The 15544-nt window shown below is 35.4% G+C and overlaps 1 protein-coding gene across 3 annotated transcripts in view; it reads left to right on the top strand.

The window, feature by feature from the left end:
• Window positions 1-14745, top strand: part of IMMP2L (inner mitochondrial membrane peptidase subunit 2) — a 420423-nt gene extending 405678 nt beyond the window's left edge. For all 3 annotated transcript variants that reach the window (XM_063396686.1, XM_063396684.1, XM_063396685.1), the window contains one exon: window positions 14248-14745. In XM_063396686.1, the coding sequence (XP_063252756.1) occupies window positions 14248-14367 (120 nt within the window). In that variant the 3' untranslated portion in view covers window positions 14368-14745. The remainder of the gene's footprint in view (window positions 1-14247) is intronic.
• The last annotated feature ends 799 nt before the right edge of the window (window positions 14746-15544 follow it).

Here is a 15544-nt window from a genome sequence, read left to right as displayed (position 1 = left end):
GTGCTAATCCTTTTCCTGTACTGATGACCTGGCAGTCCTGTGTGGTTATATCTTGCTAAAATAGCTTAATAGCTACATATAATCTGAAAAATTGAGTCATTTAAAGAGTTAATAAATCTAGATCATCAGCTCCCTAGAAATTTACTCATTTTATTTTACCTAATTTTAATAATGTGCTCGAGTGTATTATTTGAATATTTAAAGTTCAGCACATGCTTTGCTGAACTATGGCTTGATTATGACTATGAGAGAGTATTTTACTACATGTGCAGAGAATTGAATTCATTAGTTTTCACTGCTTTCTTGCTTATCATGTAGAGCTTCGGACAAGTTTTAGTTTCTCCTTGAGATAAATACAAATCTTGATGGTAAAACTGTGGATTAAACCTTCTCTATCGGGTTTGTGTGGCCAGGTTTTGCAGTGACTGGGGGGTGATGACAGGACTCTGTGGCTTTGTGAGCAGCTGAGTGTGCTAGAAGCTTCCCCCATGTCCAACACAGCCAATGCCAGACAGCTCCAAAATGGACCTGTCTCACACTGGAAAAGTTCATGGAGGATTGTCTTCCATGAGAGGAACCACACTCTGGAGCAGGGTAAGAGTGATATGTTTTCCCCTTGAGCAGGAAGGAGCAGCAGAAACCATGTGTATTAGCTGACCATGGCCCCATTCCCAGTTCTGCAGTGCTGCGGGGGAAGGAGAGAGAGAATCTGGGAGTGAGGCTGAACCAGGGAAGAGAGAAGGGGTAGGGGAAAGGTGATTTTAGGTTTTGTTTTTATTTCTCAATTCCCTTCCCTGATTTGACTAGAAATAAATTAAAATAATTTCCTTAAGTCAAGTCTGTTTTCTCATGATGGTAACTGGTGAGTGGTATTTCCTTGTCCTTATTCTCAACCATGAGCCTCTTGTTACATTTTCTTTCCTCTCTTCAGCTAAAGAAGGGAGTGATAGAGCAGCTTTGATGGGCACCTGGCCTCCAGCCACAACTGTTTACTGTATTTGGCTAAAGATGAGGGTACCTTTTGCTTTTTTTTGAAATGGTGCAGCCTGTGGCTAAGGTGTTTGGTTTAGTGTCCTGTCTTGTTTTGCAAGGACACGTCAAAGAAGGCTAGAAATCAGGGGTAAAACAGAAAAAAGTAATAGGTGAGTGTGTGCCAAGAGGAATACCAAAGGTCTTGAAGAGAGCCGTGGGAGAACTCTAGATGTCTACAAAGCTGTTTTTCCTATGTCCTAGTGAATCTTATACAAATTTTGTGTGCCTTGTGAAGGTACAGCACAGAACTTTGCCCTTCTGAATGGCCTCTGCCCTTCTGAATGAGGAGGCACAGAGGCCAGTAGAGGTTTCCTGGTACATCTCAAACGGCCGAAGGCAGTACCTCTCTTTAGGCCAATTAACTGAACCTCGAATATCATGGTCAGGGAACTCACAGATGGGCTTCTCCTGTTCTTCTTTGTTTTTCTGATGTCCCCATGCCTAAAGGGAGCTGGCTGCTGGTCCCCTGTCCCGCCTCTGGTTGGATCTGCTGGGGTTGCTGGTGCTCAAGCCAGGCCTGGGGACTTGATCAGTTGTGTCACTGCTCTATAAAAGTGGCTTCTCCATGAGCACTATTGTTCCCTTGCTGAGGGACTTTTCTGTAGAGAACTAAACCATCGTCTCACATGTAAGAGGTGCTGTCCTTGTAGACTCTGAATTCTGAGAAAAAATTGCAACAGTATTTGATAAAGGTTATATCTTGATAAGGACCTGTATTTTGTTATATCTCTGATATATTTTTGTGAAACTTTTTTTCTCTGCAAAACTTCTTATGCCATTATCCTAAGCTAATTAGGAGTGAATGAAAGAAAAAAAAAAACGTTGAAGAGGATTAGTTACGTAGGTTGGAGAAAATATATTCATAGGTGTAATAGTACCAATTATTTAATCATAAATTCCGTTATGAAGTGAAAGGATAGCTATATGATTTAGATTGTACAAAGAAGGCTTCTATTTTGACAAATGTCACAGTATTTTATAAACACAGAATGCTAAATAATAGTAAGATTGAATAAGAAAAGTAATAATGTTTTTGATACTTTTTCCAAGTGAAGTAAAGGCTGGGTTTAGTAAATTTAATCTTCTTCTCCACAGTTTTAACAAAAATACAGAATAAATCAGATAAAGAAAAGAGAGAAAGTATTTAGTATTCTTAAATTCATAGCTATTATTATAGCTTTAGGAAGAGAAAAATATTTTTATATATTTGAAGTATTTCTTTTCTTTCTTATTTTTTTCCCAGTAAATCAACTTGGGGAGATTACGTATACAGAACTATCTTGATGGAATTTACCAATTTAGATGAGCTCTAGTCGTCCTCACACAAAGAGCTCTATTAAAAAGTCTTTTACAATTTTAATAACATATCATGCAGCTATTTAATGACATTTTGATATCCTAACTGCTCATTGAATATTTACTCCCCACTGCTTTTCATAGCTCATATTGCCAACAGCATGTTTTCTGTAAGTCAAACTGTTTCTGTCGCCATTTTGAAAGAAAATATAGGCAAGCCTCACAGTAGGATATTTTGAAATATTTAGGTAAGTGGAATAGTCTATTGAACAGTTGTCTTTTTAAAGTAAGAGAAAATAAAAATTATTTTATGAAGAGTATTGCAACAAATTCATTTATATCAGACTAAATCTAAAAGATGTAATAAAACCCACAGAAACTGTGAGCCAGCTGACAGATGTGTTTGCTGTACATACAAGTTAGTGTTGCTGAAAATCTCTGAACAATTTATCTTTAGAAAAGGCTTGCTTTGCCCAGTAACAGTTGTAATATTGTAAGGTCTTGTACCATTTTGTTTTAATTAAGATGTAATTTTTCACTGATTCCCTTAAATTAACTTTTCTGGCTACTGTTGGCCTTTCTTTTTTTTTTGTTTCTTTCTTCAGCATTTGAAAATTACTGTAACACATCTGCCAAGGAAAAATTAAAATAATGAACTTTCCCAAATACTCCCAATGCTGTCCCATCACAGTGCTCACTAATGGGTCTGTTCAGGCTGGAGTTACTCCTACAGACAGAAAAGACATCAGTGGAATGAGATGTTCTCCATGACATTCTTTAGTTTTGGTACTTCTCCAAGTTCATAAATCACCCTGATTTTTGACCCATGAGATCCCGTACTTTTCTGAGCTTTTAGAAAATATGTGAAGAATAGAAATTAGCTGAAACTAGCATGTGAGGGGTTTTCACATCACTTGTCTTGAAGAAGAATTTGAGTATTTCTAGAAATTAAAGGCTACTACTTCTTTCTACAGTAGGACTCCTACTCTTCTTTTTTAGTTCTGCTGAATGAGTCTGAAATGTCATCTCTCCCAGCTTGCATGCCTATGATCCTTGGCACAGCTGGCATTTCTACAGAAATTTGGTGGAATGTCACTTTTCATCTTAGCTTGTTTGCTCAGCTTTGGATACTAGCTGCTCATCATTAGGGCCTGATTTATCTGTGAATGTGCAGTGGAAGCAGAAGAGGAGCACAGGAGGGCTCTTTCCTTATTGTACAGAGCATCATGGTAAATCTCTGTGGCCAGAGCAGTGCTGGGATGCAGAATTTGGTTCTTCTGGAAACACAGAGGACTGCAGAGGAGATGGAGTGGAGAGCATGGTCCTCTCCTTGAGGACCAGCCTGTGGGGATGAGTGTCTGTGGAGCAGCAGCGTAGTAAGAGGAGGAGTTGGGTCTCTGGGTAGTGTGTGAGCTCTTGTGGCCACTCGGTGCTTGAATGCCTTGCACTGTACCACCGTGTTTGCCAAAACCCCAGGCTGAAATGGAATCAGTGACATGCAGGGCACCAAATTGGATATCAACTTAATTTTTAATGTACAGCAGTTCAGTTTAGTGTCCTAATTGTGCAGTGAAGAAAGACAATGCACATAATCAATATCACTGTTGTAAGCTGAAAAATATCACTAAGCCTAACATTGTTCTGACTGGTGGCACTGATAAAATACATTGCTGAACAGGAATTCACATTGAAGGCTTTTATATATTCCTAAATAATTAATATGCATAGATTTTGGAATTAGCTAATACTAATATAAAATAGATGATACTAATATATGTAGATAATAAATGTGTTTTAATAATTCTTTTTTTCTTGCCTCTTGATTTATCAATTCTTAAAATATTGAATTGTAAATGTATTATGGCTTTTTTATGTGTATCTCTTTCATGAGAACTGCCAGTACACTTTGTTTTTCTGTTGAGTTACATGACTTAGTGACAATACTATTTAGTCAGGGACTTTGTGCATCATCCAGTGAAATATTAAAAGCTTTTAACTTTTTATGATTTTTATGTATATGCAGCATGCAAGGCACATGATACTGTGCACTAAGCAAATTATTTTACCATTTTTATTACTAGAAATCTAAAATAAATAATAGATTAGTTTATAAATCCTTTTGTAGGCCTATTTAGCATAATGGCTCTGTTAATCATAAACAGAAAAAAGAGTATTTGCTGAGACTGCTATACTTACTGAAGAAAAAACAACAGTAGTGCTGTGTTATATGCTAACCTCTATTTTAAAAATACATTTTTAGAGAACAGAAAACATAGAAAAGTCTGTGAAGGAGTGAAGTTAATTAGCCATACTGGCCTTTTCAATAATATATTCATGGCAATTCCAAGTAAAAGCATTGAAATAGAATTCAGTTCTTGGAATTCTTGTACTAGGCATGTTACTGTATTTAATTTAGGCAATGGCATCGACAGTTGATTTCTCTAAGAGATTAATAAGCAATGCACTACTTTATACTGAATTCCTTTAAATCTGCACTGCTTCTTTGAATTTCAATTATGTTTCAATGTTAGCTAGTCTTCTTCTCCACATTTAACTGTAAAGAAATCTCATATGTGAAATATATCCTATTTTCAGTGACCTTTTCCTTCCTTTTCCTCTTTGGTAACTTTAGGTTTATATAAGCATGTAGGCATGATAGAAAAATGAGAGTGTAATCCAGTTATTTTGATATTTAGCAAATTTTTTCAATTCAATCAACAACCTGAGTTATCATAACAATGCAGTGTTCACCTCTTTTATATTAATAGCTTAAATTGCAAAGCTATGTTGGATGGGTGCAATCACAATTGTTATAGTAATGTCACACAGCTATTCTGTGCTAACATTTTATTTATTCTGGGATTTTTTTAATTCTGACAACAACCATTGCATTTGGAATAAATTTCTCTCTTGTACATGATTTTTTTGTGATTTTTTCTGTGTGTGTATGTGCATCATTTTTAAGTGCATATTTTCACTAAGACTTCATTAAAATAAAATAATTGCCACTTGTATATTTTCAGATTTTAAAAATATATTTTCCACCTAAATGAGCGCTTCTGAATTTGATAACTAGTACAGACCTTTACTGATTATATACTAGCTCTGTGAAAGAAAACACATATGGGATGTTTTATGTGTATCTGGAGCTGCTGTTTCAGCTATCAGACTAATGGAACTGTAATGGAACACTTAGTAACAAAATTGATGGGCTGCATTCTTTTCTTTGTCACTAGATCTGTGTGGCTCCATTAGGTCTGATTTCTTCAGTTACAAGAAGAAAGAACGATGAATATGCTGCCACTTTGTTAAGTATTAGAAAGGAATCTATCACTTTTTGTATTCATGAGCTAATTGGCACCTTTTTATGTGCCAGCTTCAGTGAGCTGTTGTTAGTTAAAGAACACCTATTATGGTATTGGTTTATTTACAAAATAATTTATTGATGCTAATATTTGCATTGTTCTTGGATTCATAAAAGAAGTAGGTGAAGGATATTTATTTTTTCTGTCACTGTTCATTATCGCAGACATTTCTACTAGAGGAAGTGGTTTCTCTGGGATTTTACTGTAATCCACAGGACTGTATTTTTATTGAGCCCTTTTCCTACTACTGCACTTGACAGTACTTGTTTCAAGGTTCAACCATGTACAAAAAATGAAATGTAATAGCAATCATGTTTACTTTCTATTAAAGTATGGATTTTTTTGAGAGATTAATTTACTGGGACAATTCTCTGTGAGACCATTTTACAGCTACCACCTAATATCAAAACCCAATGCCACAACCTTTCTTAAAGACATGCAGTCTAATTTGACACAGATAACTGTTCCAGGTTTTATATTTTTGTTAGGGTTATAGCTGAAACACTGCATAGTTGCATAAGTATTTCTATCTTAAGGATTTCTTTTGATTTTGAGGGCTGAAATATACTTGAACTTCTTCTCACCTTTTTCATTAGCCTGGTCCCTTTACACAGTTTTCAACACCCGTGCAGATTTGCCATTCTCGGTCTTTAAAAATATCAGTATCATCAAACTGCAGCCGACTGGCTGATGGAATATGGGCAGTGAACTACTAGATCTGGAAAAATGTATTGAAATTCTATGCCTGCTTGAATGGGGCCATCTCTAAATCACTCAGGGTTCTGCCATATTAAAGGATTTTTCATCTTATGTATATTGGCACCTTTCAGAGCCTCTATCAGAACTGGCAAGTATCCAGACAGCAAAATATAATCCAAATAGGCCTCTGCTGCTCTAGAATTACTCCTGACCATCCCCAATGAGTTTATGAAACAGAAAATTTCAGAAGGAAATTTTGTATATAGCTGATGTTCCATAGTGCCATGTGAAAGGCTATGAATAAAACTTCTTAGCTAACCTGCATGTGAAGGAAAAATTTTGAGAATGTATTACATCAGAGAATAGAAAACATTTGAAAAACTGTGATTGTTTCTATTGTTTTATCTTCTTTTGGTTTGCGAAAATATTAGGGTTTTGTTAGTTTGCATGTTTGTCATTGGCCATGACATTTGAGAGGCCTGTGCAATATTGCTAGAATACAAAAGACTAAAGCAAGAGAATACAAAAGACTACAAAACCAGAGACTGGCCTTTTAAACTATAGTTTTGTCACTGTTGATGAAATTTCTCAAGTACACAGGTAGTGTGGCACTTGTAGTTTAGTTCTATTTCTAGTTTGTTGGGTAGCTATTATTGTTCTCTTTCAATGGTATTTTAGGGGATTTGCACAATTTAAACATTTATTAATGAGACCAGAAGACAGGAGTGTTGCTAGGCTGAAATATGATGAAACAAGATCATCTTTTTTCTTCAGAAGTATGTTCATACCCAAGTACTTTTTCTAGTACACCCTCAGAGAGGATTTTTGTTTGACTCAATGTTAAGGGTTACTGCTGTGCTTTATTATTTTCTTCATATTATTTTTGTTTATTATTTTCTTCTGTAACTGATCTAGATATTTCAAGATTTCTAATTTTACACTTTGAAATGTGATTATTACATCATCTGTTACAAAGATGTGAGTGCTTCATGTATTTTTCATGTTTTTATTGACATAACTAAAATTTCAGTCACAATCCCCCTAAGTCAAAATACGTAGTGAAGAAATCATGAAACAGTCCATTTAATTTTCTAATTTTGATTGTTTTTGCAGTTTAATAAACATAGTGAAATATGCATATTAACATTTCATCAAAGTCACCATTTTGATTTCAGAAAAACATGAAAAGCAATATCAAGTGAGGAATAGAAAGATAGCTTTTCTTTACTTTGCAGCACTTAATGAGAATTTCTGTAGTCTCAGAAAATTAAAATTAACATAATGTTACAGTCCAAACTTTGTTCTGAGCAAGCCATGAAAATTCCATGATATGAGAAGTCACCGAGTTACAGCTGTGTTAAAATCACAACACTTTACAGTATTTTACTGACTGTTAATATAGTTCAGAGAATGATAATACTCTTAGCACTACAAATTATCAAATTAATACACAAGTCTCATCAAAACAGTTTAACAATATCACACAATCTCTTTCAAGGATCTATTTTTATCTCAGTGGTTATGCTGTCCCTTTGGGTCCCAAGGTTGGCAGTACCCATCCTCCTCAAAAAAGACATAAAAAGGGTGCTTTCCTGAGCTGCTGGCACCCTGAATTCTTCACTAGGAGAATTTTGATGTCAATGATTTCTTCCTTCTCAATTTCCAGTAATTTAGCCCACTTTCTACTTTTTTTTCTTATTTTTTATTGATTTTCACTTTGTGTCTCTATTTATTCTATATTTTATTTTGTGCTAGTATATTCCATGTTATTCTCCACTGTTTTTTCTCTTTGCTCACTTAGAAACCTCTTTGACAGTCAGTTGTTTTTTTTTAAAAAAACATTGCTAGGTTTCTTCAGTCTGTTTTTATTATCCCATGCATATGGTTCTGTATACCTTATTATTATTTGCCAATCACAAATATTTCATCCTATACAGAATATCTAATTTTTAATGTATATGAAAAAAGTCTGATTATACCACAAGATTATGCAAATATAAGCAAATATAAGCAAAACTGTAACAAATTAGTCAATAGTCACCTGACCATTAGAAAATTTGTTGCAGTTAAACAAGCTGAATCAAAACTCCAGGCAGGAGGAGTAAGTTCTTTGTCAGTCTTAGTAGCCTTTAGTTCTAGGATTCTATGGTTATTACTTCCATATAGAAAACTGACAAGTTAGGAAGTCGAACTTTTTCTGAAGTTTTACGTTTGGATTTTTTGGCTCTGCAGTGCTATTTCTCAGGGTATATTTAGTGGTGTTGTTCTTTGTTGTTTCAGAGTTGTTACAGAATTTGAAATCTTGGCTGTTGAAGGTACAGCAAAATAAAGAAGGCTTAAGGAAAAAAGAAGCAAAGAAAAATCTGTGGGGAATGTTCCTAAACCAAAGTGAACTCATGAGTAGGAGCTACAGCTTGAATTTACTGAATTTACTTGAGTTTAGCTGTTTGGGTAGTCTTTACATTCTCTGGGAAAGCTGAGAATACCCTTGTTAGGGTGTAGTGGTTTCATGCCAACCAGCAACCCAGCAACTGCTTGCTCACTTCCCCACCAGCAGAATCTGGGAGAGACTTGGAAGGGTAAAAGCCAGAAAAGTTGTGCATTGAGATAAAGACAGTTTAATGGTAGAAGCAAAAGCCACGCACACAAGCAGAGCAAAACAAGGAATTATTTCACTGCTTTTCTCTGCCATCTCAGGGAGAGCAGGGCCCCATCACATGTAATGGTGACTTGGAAACTGTAACTCAAACACCATCAGTCCAAGCCTGTCGGAGTCCATGTTTCCATGGATCCTCCACAGAGAGTGAGAAGTACAGAGATTGAACTAAAACCTTTAGAAAAATTAGAATATATAAAAGCTTTAAATGCATAAAGTAGAAATCTAACCCTGAGCTTTAAGCTTTACATGCCCTAAGTCCTAGTTCAGTGTAGAAGGACACAGCTTCAGGCTTAGTGATAGAGTACAGACATAACAAAAATAGAGTAGGGTACTGTTTATAATTTTTAGTATGAGTTTTATGTACAACAAGGTAGAACCTTATGCTAGTAAGATAGAGTTTTACGTTAATAGATATGCTTTGTGCGTAGGTTTTGACGCTGATTTTTGTAGTTTTACGAACTTTAGAATTGTACCTAGATTGGTTAGTGTGTAGATAAAAAATATGAATATGCATTTTGCAATTTGGGATAAAAAGCCTCTGTGTCAGTCAGTTAGGGGGAGGAATTGGTCGAGTGATCAATCTGATCAATCGATCCAACCTCCACCTCCTGCAGCCTGAGGAAGGAGCCTTGCCAGGGAGCCAAATGGGATTCTAAAGGTATCATCTATTGTAGCCTAGCATCTGGGCCCTGGGGTCCCGTTCCTTCCCCCTGCAAGGGTTTGGGACCCCGGGACCCCTCCTTGTCCCTGCGGCCCTGGGTTCGGGAACTCTGCCAAGTTGGGGACCCCTCCATTGCCACTGTGATCCCTGCGGCCGGGACCCCTGTCTGGGATCTGTGATCTTGTGTTCCCTTTCTGTGATTGTGACCCCACGGCTGGAAAATCCTGCTTGGGGTCAGATGGGAGGCTGATTTACCTAGAGGCTGTAATGTCAGATATGTGCTTTGCTTATAGTCTTAGTAGTTTTGCTTGTTAGGAATTCTGTGCTTTGTTTGCTGTTTCATTAGAGTTGTGTGTGTTAAGATTTCTATGCTTTGGTTATTCTCTTGTTTAGACTTTGTTTGCCTAGGTTTATAATTGGTTGTAGAATAAGGCCGCTCTCAGAACTCTTATGCCTTCAGATATGTGCTTTTGTATAAATAAATTACTTTATTTAGATACTAAGATGTTGTAAGACCTTATAGATATTTTATACCCGTACAATGACCTAGGCACAAGCCTTCCCTTCTTCCTACTTTTCCCAGCTTTACATACTGAGCATGATGTCCTGTGGTCTGGGATACCTTTGGTCAGTTGGGGTGACCTGTCCTGGCTGTGTCTCCTTCCAACATCTCAGTCATCCACAGTCTCCTTGCCAGTAGCAGTGGCAGTACAAAAAGCAGAAAAGGCCTTGGGTCTGTGTAAACCTTTCTCAGCAATAACAAAAACATCTCTATTTTATCAATCCTGTGTTCAGCACAAGTCCAAAACACAGTCTAATACCAGCCACAGTGAAGAGAATTAACTCTACCCCAGCCAAAACCAGCACATAGGATCACACCCTTATTTGGACTTTCCCTTTTCTTGAGATCCAAGCTGAACACCTATTTCCATAATAATTTTGATGTGCTCCACTGTATCCTACATGTATACAGACTCTTGTACAGTCTGAATATTACTTCTCCCATTTTCATGATGTATTTTAGAACCAGAGGAAGTGATATTATTGTAAGACTTCATACTAATAAAGGTGGTTTATCCAGGCCTATTAGGACAAAATGAGCAAGATTGTTGTAAGTATCACTGCAGATAGCACAATCAGTCTTAGGCTTATCTCTTCCTAATGCAGTGCCAAAACTAATCAGTTTCCATACAACTAATATACTAACAACAAGCAGACGCTGAGGAAATATGCTTTTAGCACAGTAACAATGTCAAAACAGTTTTATTAATTCAAAACTCACTTTGCAGATAAAATTGCTGTGTTAACGAAGTGAGTTCTTAGTTGTTCAACTTAATATTCAAAGATTTAAAAAAAAGTCAAACAGCTCAGCTAAGGCACAATAATATGGATTCAATTCAAGACAGTGACTGTTGTTGCCACAGCAAGAACAACAAATAGGTCGTAATGTAGAAATAACCCCCAACTATTTAATTGCTGGCATCTCTGTGATGGAAAGGAAACATGTTCCTCAAAGAATTTATGCCTGTAAAGTACTGGTTTTTCTTGTAGTTAAGACTGTTTCAAGGGGATAAACTCATTTTCTTACTTAAAGGGAGAAAATAACATATATAAGTGAAGTGATTAATTAATGGATTATCTCAATATTTCACTGTTACAACAGAAAGTGTAGCTTTTTAGTTTGCTCTTCTGAGTTTGTTCATATCTAACCTTGATGAGGGTAAATCCATTAACAAGGGCAGGTTATTCTCTGAGAACAATTCTGTTCTTCCTCAGTGAAATTCATGGCTGCTCTGGTAAGTACAGAATAATAATAGGCAATGGAAAAAAGTTATTATGGTTGTTTGCAGAAGTCAAATATCAAGGTGCTTTTAAAGTGAACCTTTAAGTTATTATAAAAGAAGTCCTATAGCACCAGTGCAATTTGTTATTTAGCAAAGGCTTCCATCACCCCACCATATCTGTTTTTGCTTTTTAACTCTAGTCATGGTGTAAATCATGTTTATAGGAAGGAGACTTCTTTATTAGTTTCAAGGTAGATGATGGTCAGTAGAAGTAATCCTCTGGGCAAAATTATTCCCAGCCTCAGCTTAAAACATGTTTTGATTCATTTATTATATTCTCAGTCTGTTTGCAGACCTCCTGCTGACATCAGTAACAAGCAATGTACTGAGAAAAACACAGAGCTTTGAAAATGAGATGTTATTTGTATTTGAAAAGAGTATTCTAACATTTTTTCTCTGTACTAATGCTGTCACATTTTATATGCAGCTGTGGGATTTGCTGTGGTTTTATGTTTTGGCACCAGCCTGAAATGTGTGTACTACCATGCTGTATGCTTAGGGAAAAAACCCAACATGGTAATATTCCATTTGCAGCCCATTTTATGGGCTAATTAGGATAAAGGATGTTGTGAATTCCATAAATATCAACCAAACTACTCAAAAGTGTGTCAAGAAATTAAAAAATGTGGCTCAATGCTATTGAAAAAGAGTTGTCACTTAGCAGCATGCCCTTTGCTTAAATACAGGAAAAAAAAAAAAATTAACTGCAAAGGATCTGTGAAAAAGTGGTCCCTACAAGAGATCAGGCAGGTGAAATATGATACTAAACTTCAATTCAGTGATCCACTTCAGAATCTTTTAGATATCATGGGTTATTAAGTAACCAAATTATATTCAAGTAATTCAGCACCTGCTTCATCAAGCTACAGAATATGGAATTAGATATATACCACTTCAGCTTCACTGATTTGATCATGTAGTAGAGAGAGACTGGTGAATATACATTAATCCTATGAAATTAAATCAGGAAAATTAGCTGAAGATATTCCTAGGGGCCTATTTGGTATCTATTTGCATAAAATGCTGAATTACCTGCTTACTAAAATCACTTTTTTTTTTTTTTTTTTTTTTTTTTTTTTTTTTTTTTTTTTTTTTTTAAATGCGAAATGGAGTGGAACTGAGTTTACATAGGAATTTAAGCAGCAAAGTACAAGTTCAAACCAGTAATACATTTAATTCCTGGCTCTTCAAACAGCCAATACCAGACCACTGAAATATAAGAAAAAAGCAAGTTTCCATTTTTTCCCTCAGTGGTTCCTAATATGGAGTATAAAGACTATACTGTTTGTTTATGCTTAATTATCTGTGTTGGACTTTGCTTCTATCATTATTTTTAGCTATTTTTTTCTGGTCACTTCAGTATCCTGTACAATGTATGTGAGTATGATGTATTGCTGCACATACTGAAAAGCATTTCCTTTTTGTTGCCCTAAAAATTCTTTAGGAGAATATCATTGATGTTTCGCATTGTTCTTATGAGAAATACTGATGTAAGAGTCAAATAAAGCCTATGCATTTTTTAAATCCATGCCATTACTAATCCTGTAGACTTATAACTCTGTTGTCTGTTTAGGAGTCTGAATTATTCAATCTTTTCACAGACACAGACATTCCAGTATTTCTAACTATGATTTTCTCCTTAATAACTTTTCTGTTGGTGCTGGATGCTTATTACATGCTATTTTCTCTACAAGTCTAAACAAATAATTTAAGATGCAGAAGTTTATGCTGCAGGCTTTTCAAATTAACTGAGATTAACTCCATACAAAAAGACTTAATTTTAGTATTAAGTATGAACTGTCTTCCCTCAGTCTGAAATTATGACTGTTCTATTTGTACTCTTAGTCTAGCCATTTTCATACCATGTATGAAAAGTGTCTTGTTTATAATTTAGTTTAGATTTTCTAAGCAATTCTGCTTTCTATACTATGTTATCTCTGATTCATGTATAAGCAATATCAGAATTGAATTTTATTTTGATTTATTGAAGTAAAATATTAGTGAAGTAAAATTACTGAAGTAAACAATAATAAATAAGACGGTAAAGCAGGTTTGCAAAACATAGGAATTAGGTTTAAGTAGTCCTAGCACTTCAAAAGTTTTTGATCTGTAGAGAAATACATTTTCATCCTCAGGGAAATCTTTACAATTCACAGTAATTTTCATTTTTGGTTGAAGACAAAATGGAGTTTTGAAGGACAGTGATAAATAATAAACACAGCATGTTTAGAAAAGCCAGTATCCTGGTGTGGTTAGTACACATGGCTCAAATCCAGGACACAGATTCTGTGGAACTTATTTAAAATAGATGCTTGAAATTTGTTCTCTGGACCCAGAATAACTAATAATCAAAAAGCTTTATGTGGATTATAGAATGCCTCACCTCTTTTGAGCAGCTTTTTTTTCCTGAAAAAAAAATGAAAAAAACCCACGATTTTTAGTTCTTTGTTACAGGTTCTGCATTTCAGCAAGCAGTTTTGAGTTCCAAAAAAGAGTTTAATCAAAAAGAAAGGAAAATAATTTGTTACTAAAGACATTTTCTTTTCCCCTCATTACATGCTTGAGAGAGTACTCACTCTTCTGCTTTGTATTCTCCCACTGCTCTAACAAATCACCATGTGCTTTGTGTTTTTCACACACTGATTTATTTGCATTGTCTAATACCATGTCTGGTTTATATTTTGGCTGCAGGTCTCTCTTGGACTTCTCCACGCCCGAGCTACTCACATTCTCTGGCCTCCACATCGCTGGCAGAAGCTGCAGCCAGCGCTGCCTCCGGAGCGCAAGCCACTGCACAGAGAGCAGGAGTGACCCCCGGGCTCAGCCGGGAGAACACTGACACCAGCTCCAGCCAGAAGGAGCTGCAGTGCTTACACCGTGACCTGAGAGAGCTTCGCCAAGTGCTTTGACATCAGTGTCATATCAACAAACACATGGGACATCTCAGTGTTACAATGCCACCAGAAATTCTTCGTGCTTCTTTTGTTTGTTTGTTCTATTGTTTGGTGGGTTTTAAAAATCTCCAACATTAGGGTATGGTATATTGATTCAATTTGAAATAATTGGTTGTAGAAGGACTGAATGTTCATTTTTTTTCTGGAAGCAGCAACATGCTTGGCGTATGTCTGTACTTGTGCTTCTCTGGACAAAAAACTATTAAAACTTTCAATAAACTATTTTGATCTTTTATATGCAGCTTGTTTCTTTTGTAACTGCATGGGAACTTTATTAATATTGATTACATATGAAAAAAGAAAAAAACACCCAAAATATACATACTTTGGATTGTCCTATAATTACTAGTAATGAAAAATAAGTACTTCTATAGGTGAAAAGTATTTAATGCAGGTTATTTCTGTTATTAAACTGAATACATACTGCTTATTTCTATTTTCTTTTTCAGGATAAAAATTTTTTTTGATATAAATATTCCCTGTATGTCTTTCTGAATTAGATATTCAGTCAAAATGTACGAATGGTATTACATTATCTGAAGGCAGTGTTTAATTAATTTTTCTAGTAGAGTAAATCTTTCTTATTACTGATTGTCACATTTCTTTGAAACTATGTAATTAGATAAGAAATATGCAATTAATATTCTAGTATATAGTTAATATAAATACACTCTATGAATAGGCAGTAAATCTTCAGCACACATTATAAGTTAAAATAAATTGGAAATTGACACATTTTCAATGACAAATCAATATGAGCCAGCTTATGTTCATATTTATTAAATTTTACTTCACATAGACTAGTACTTAAAAAATTTAACAAACCACGCAAAAGATCTTTCAATGTTTTCAGCTAAAACCATGCAATTAGCAGAACTTCAGGCAAGATTAAAGTAAGTGTAGCTCTTTGAACACACACATCTGCCTTGTGAGTTAGATGATATCTTCAATCACTATGAAAACTATCTATTGCAATCTAACTTCTTAAATGCCCCAGCTCTGTACACTCTGGAATACTTTATTGTGTATGTGTC

Source organism: Prinia subflava, chromosome 4, assembly GCF_021018805.1.
Source record: "Prinia subflava isolate CZ2003 ecotype Zambia chromosome 4, Cam_Psub_1.2, whole genome shotgun sequence".
NCBI classification, from domain to species: domain Eukaryota; kingdom Metazoa; phylum Chordata; class Aves; order Passeriformes; family Cisticolidae; genus Prinia; species Prinia subflava.
The sequence above is the reverse complement of the archived record's forward strand: the minus strand, read 5'-3'. Positions and strand labels throughout refer to the sequence as shown.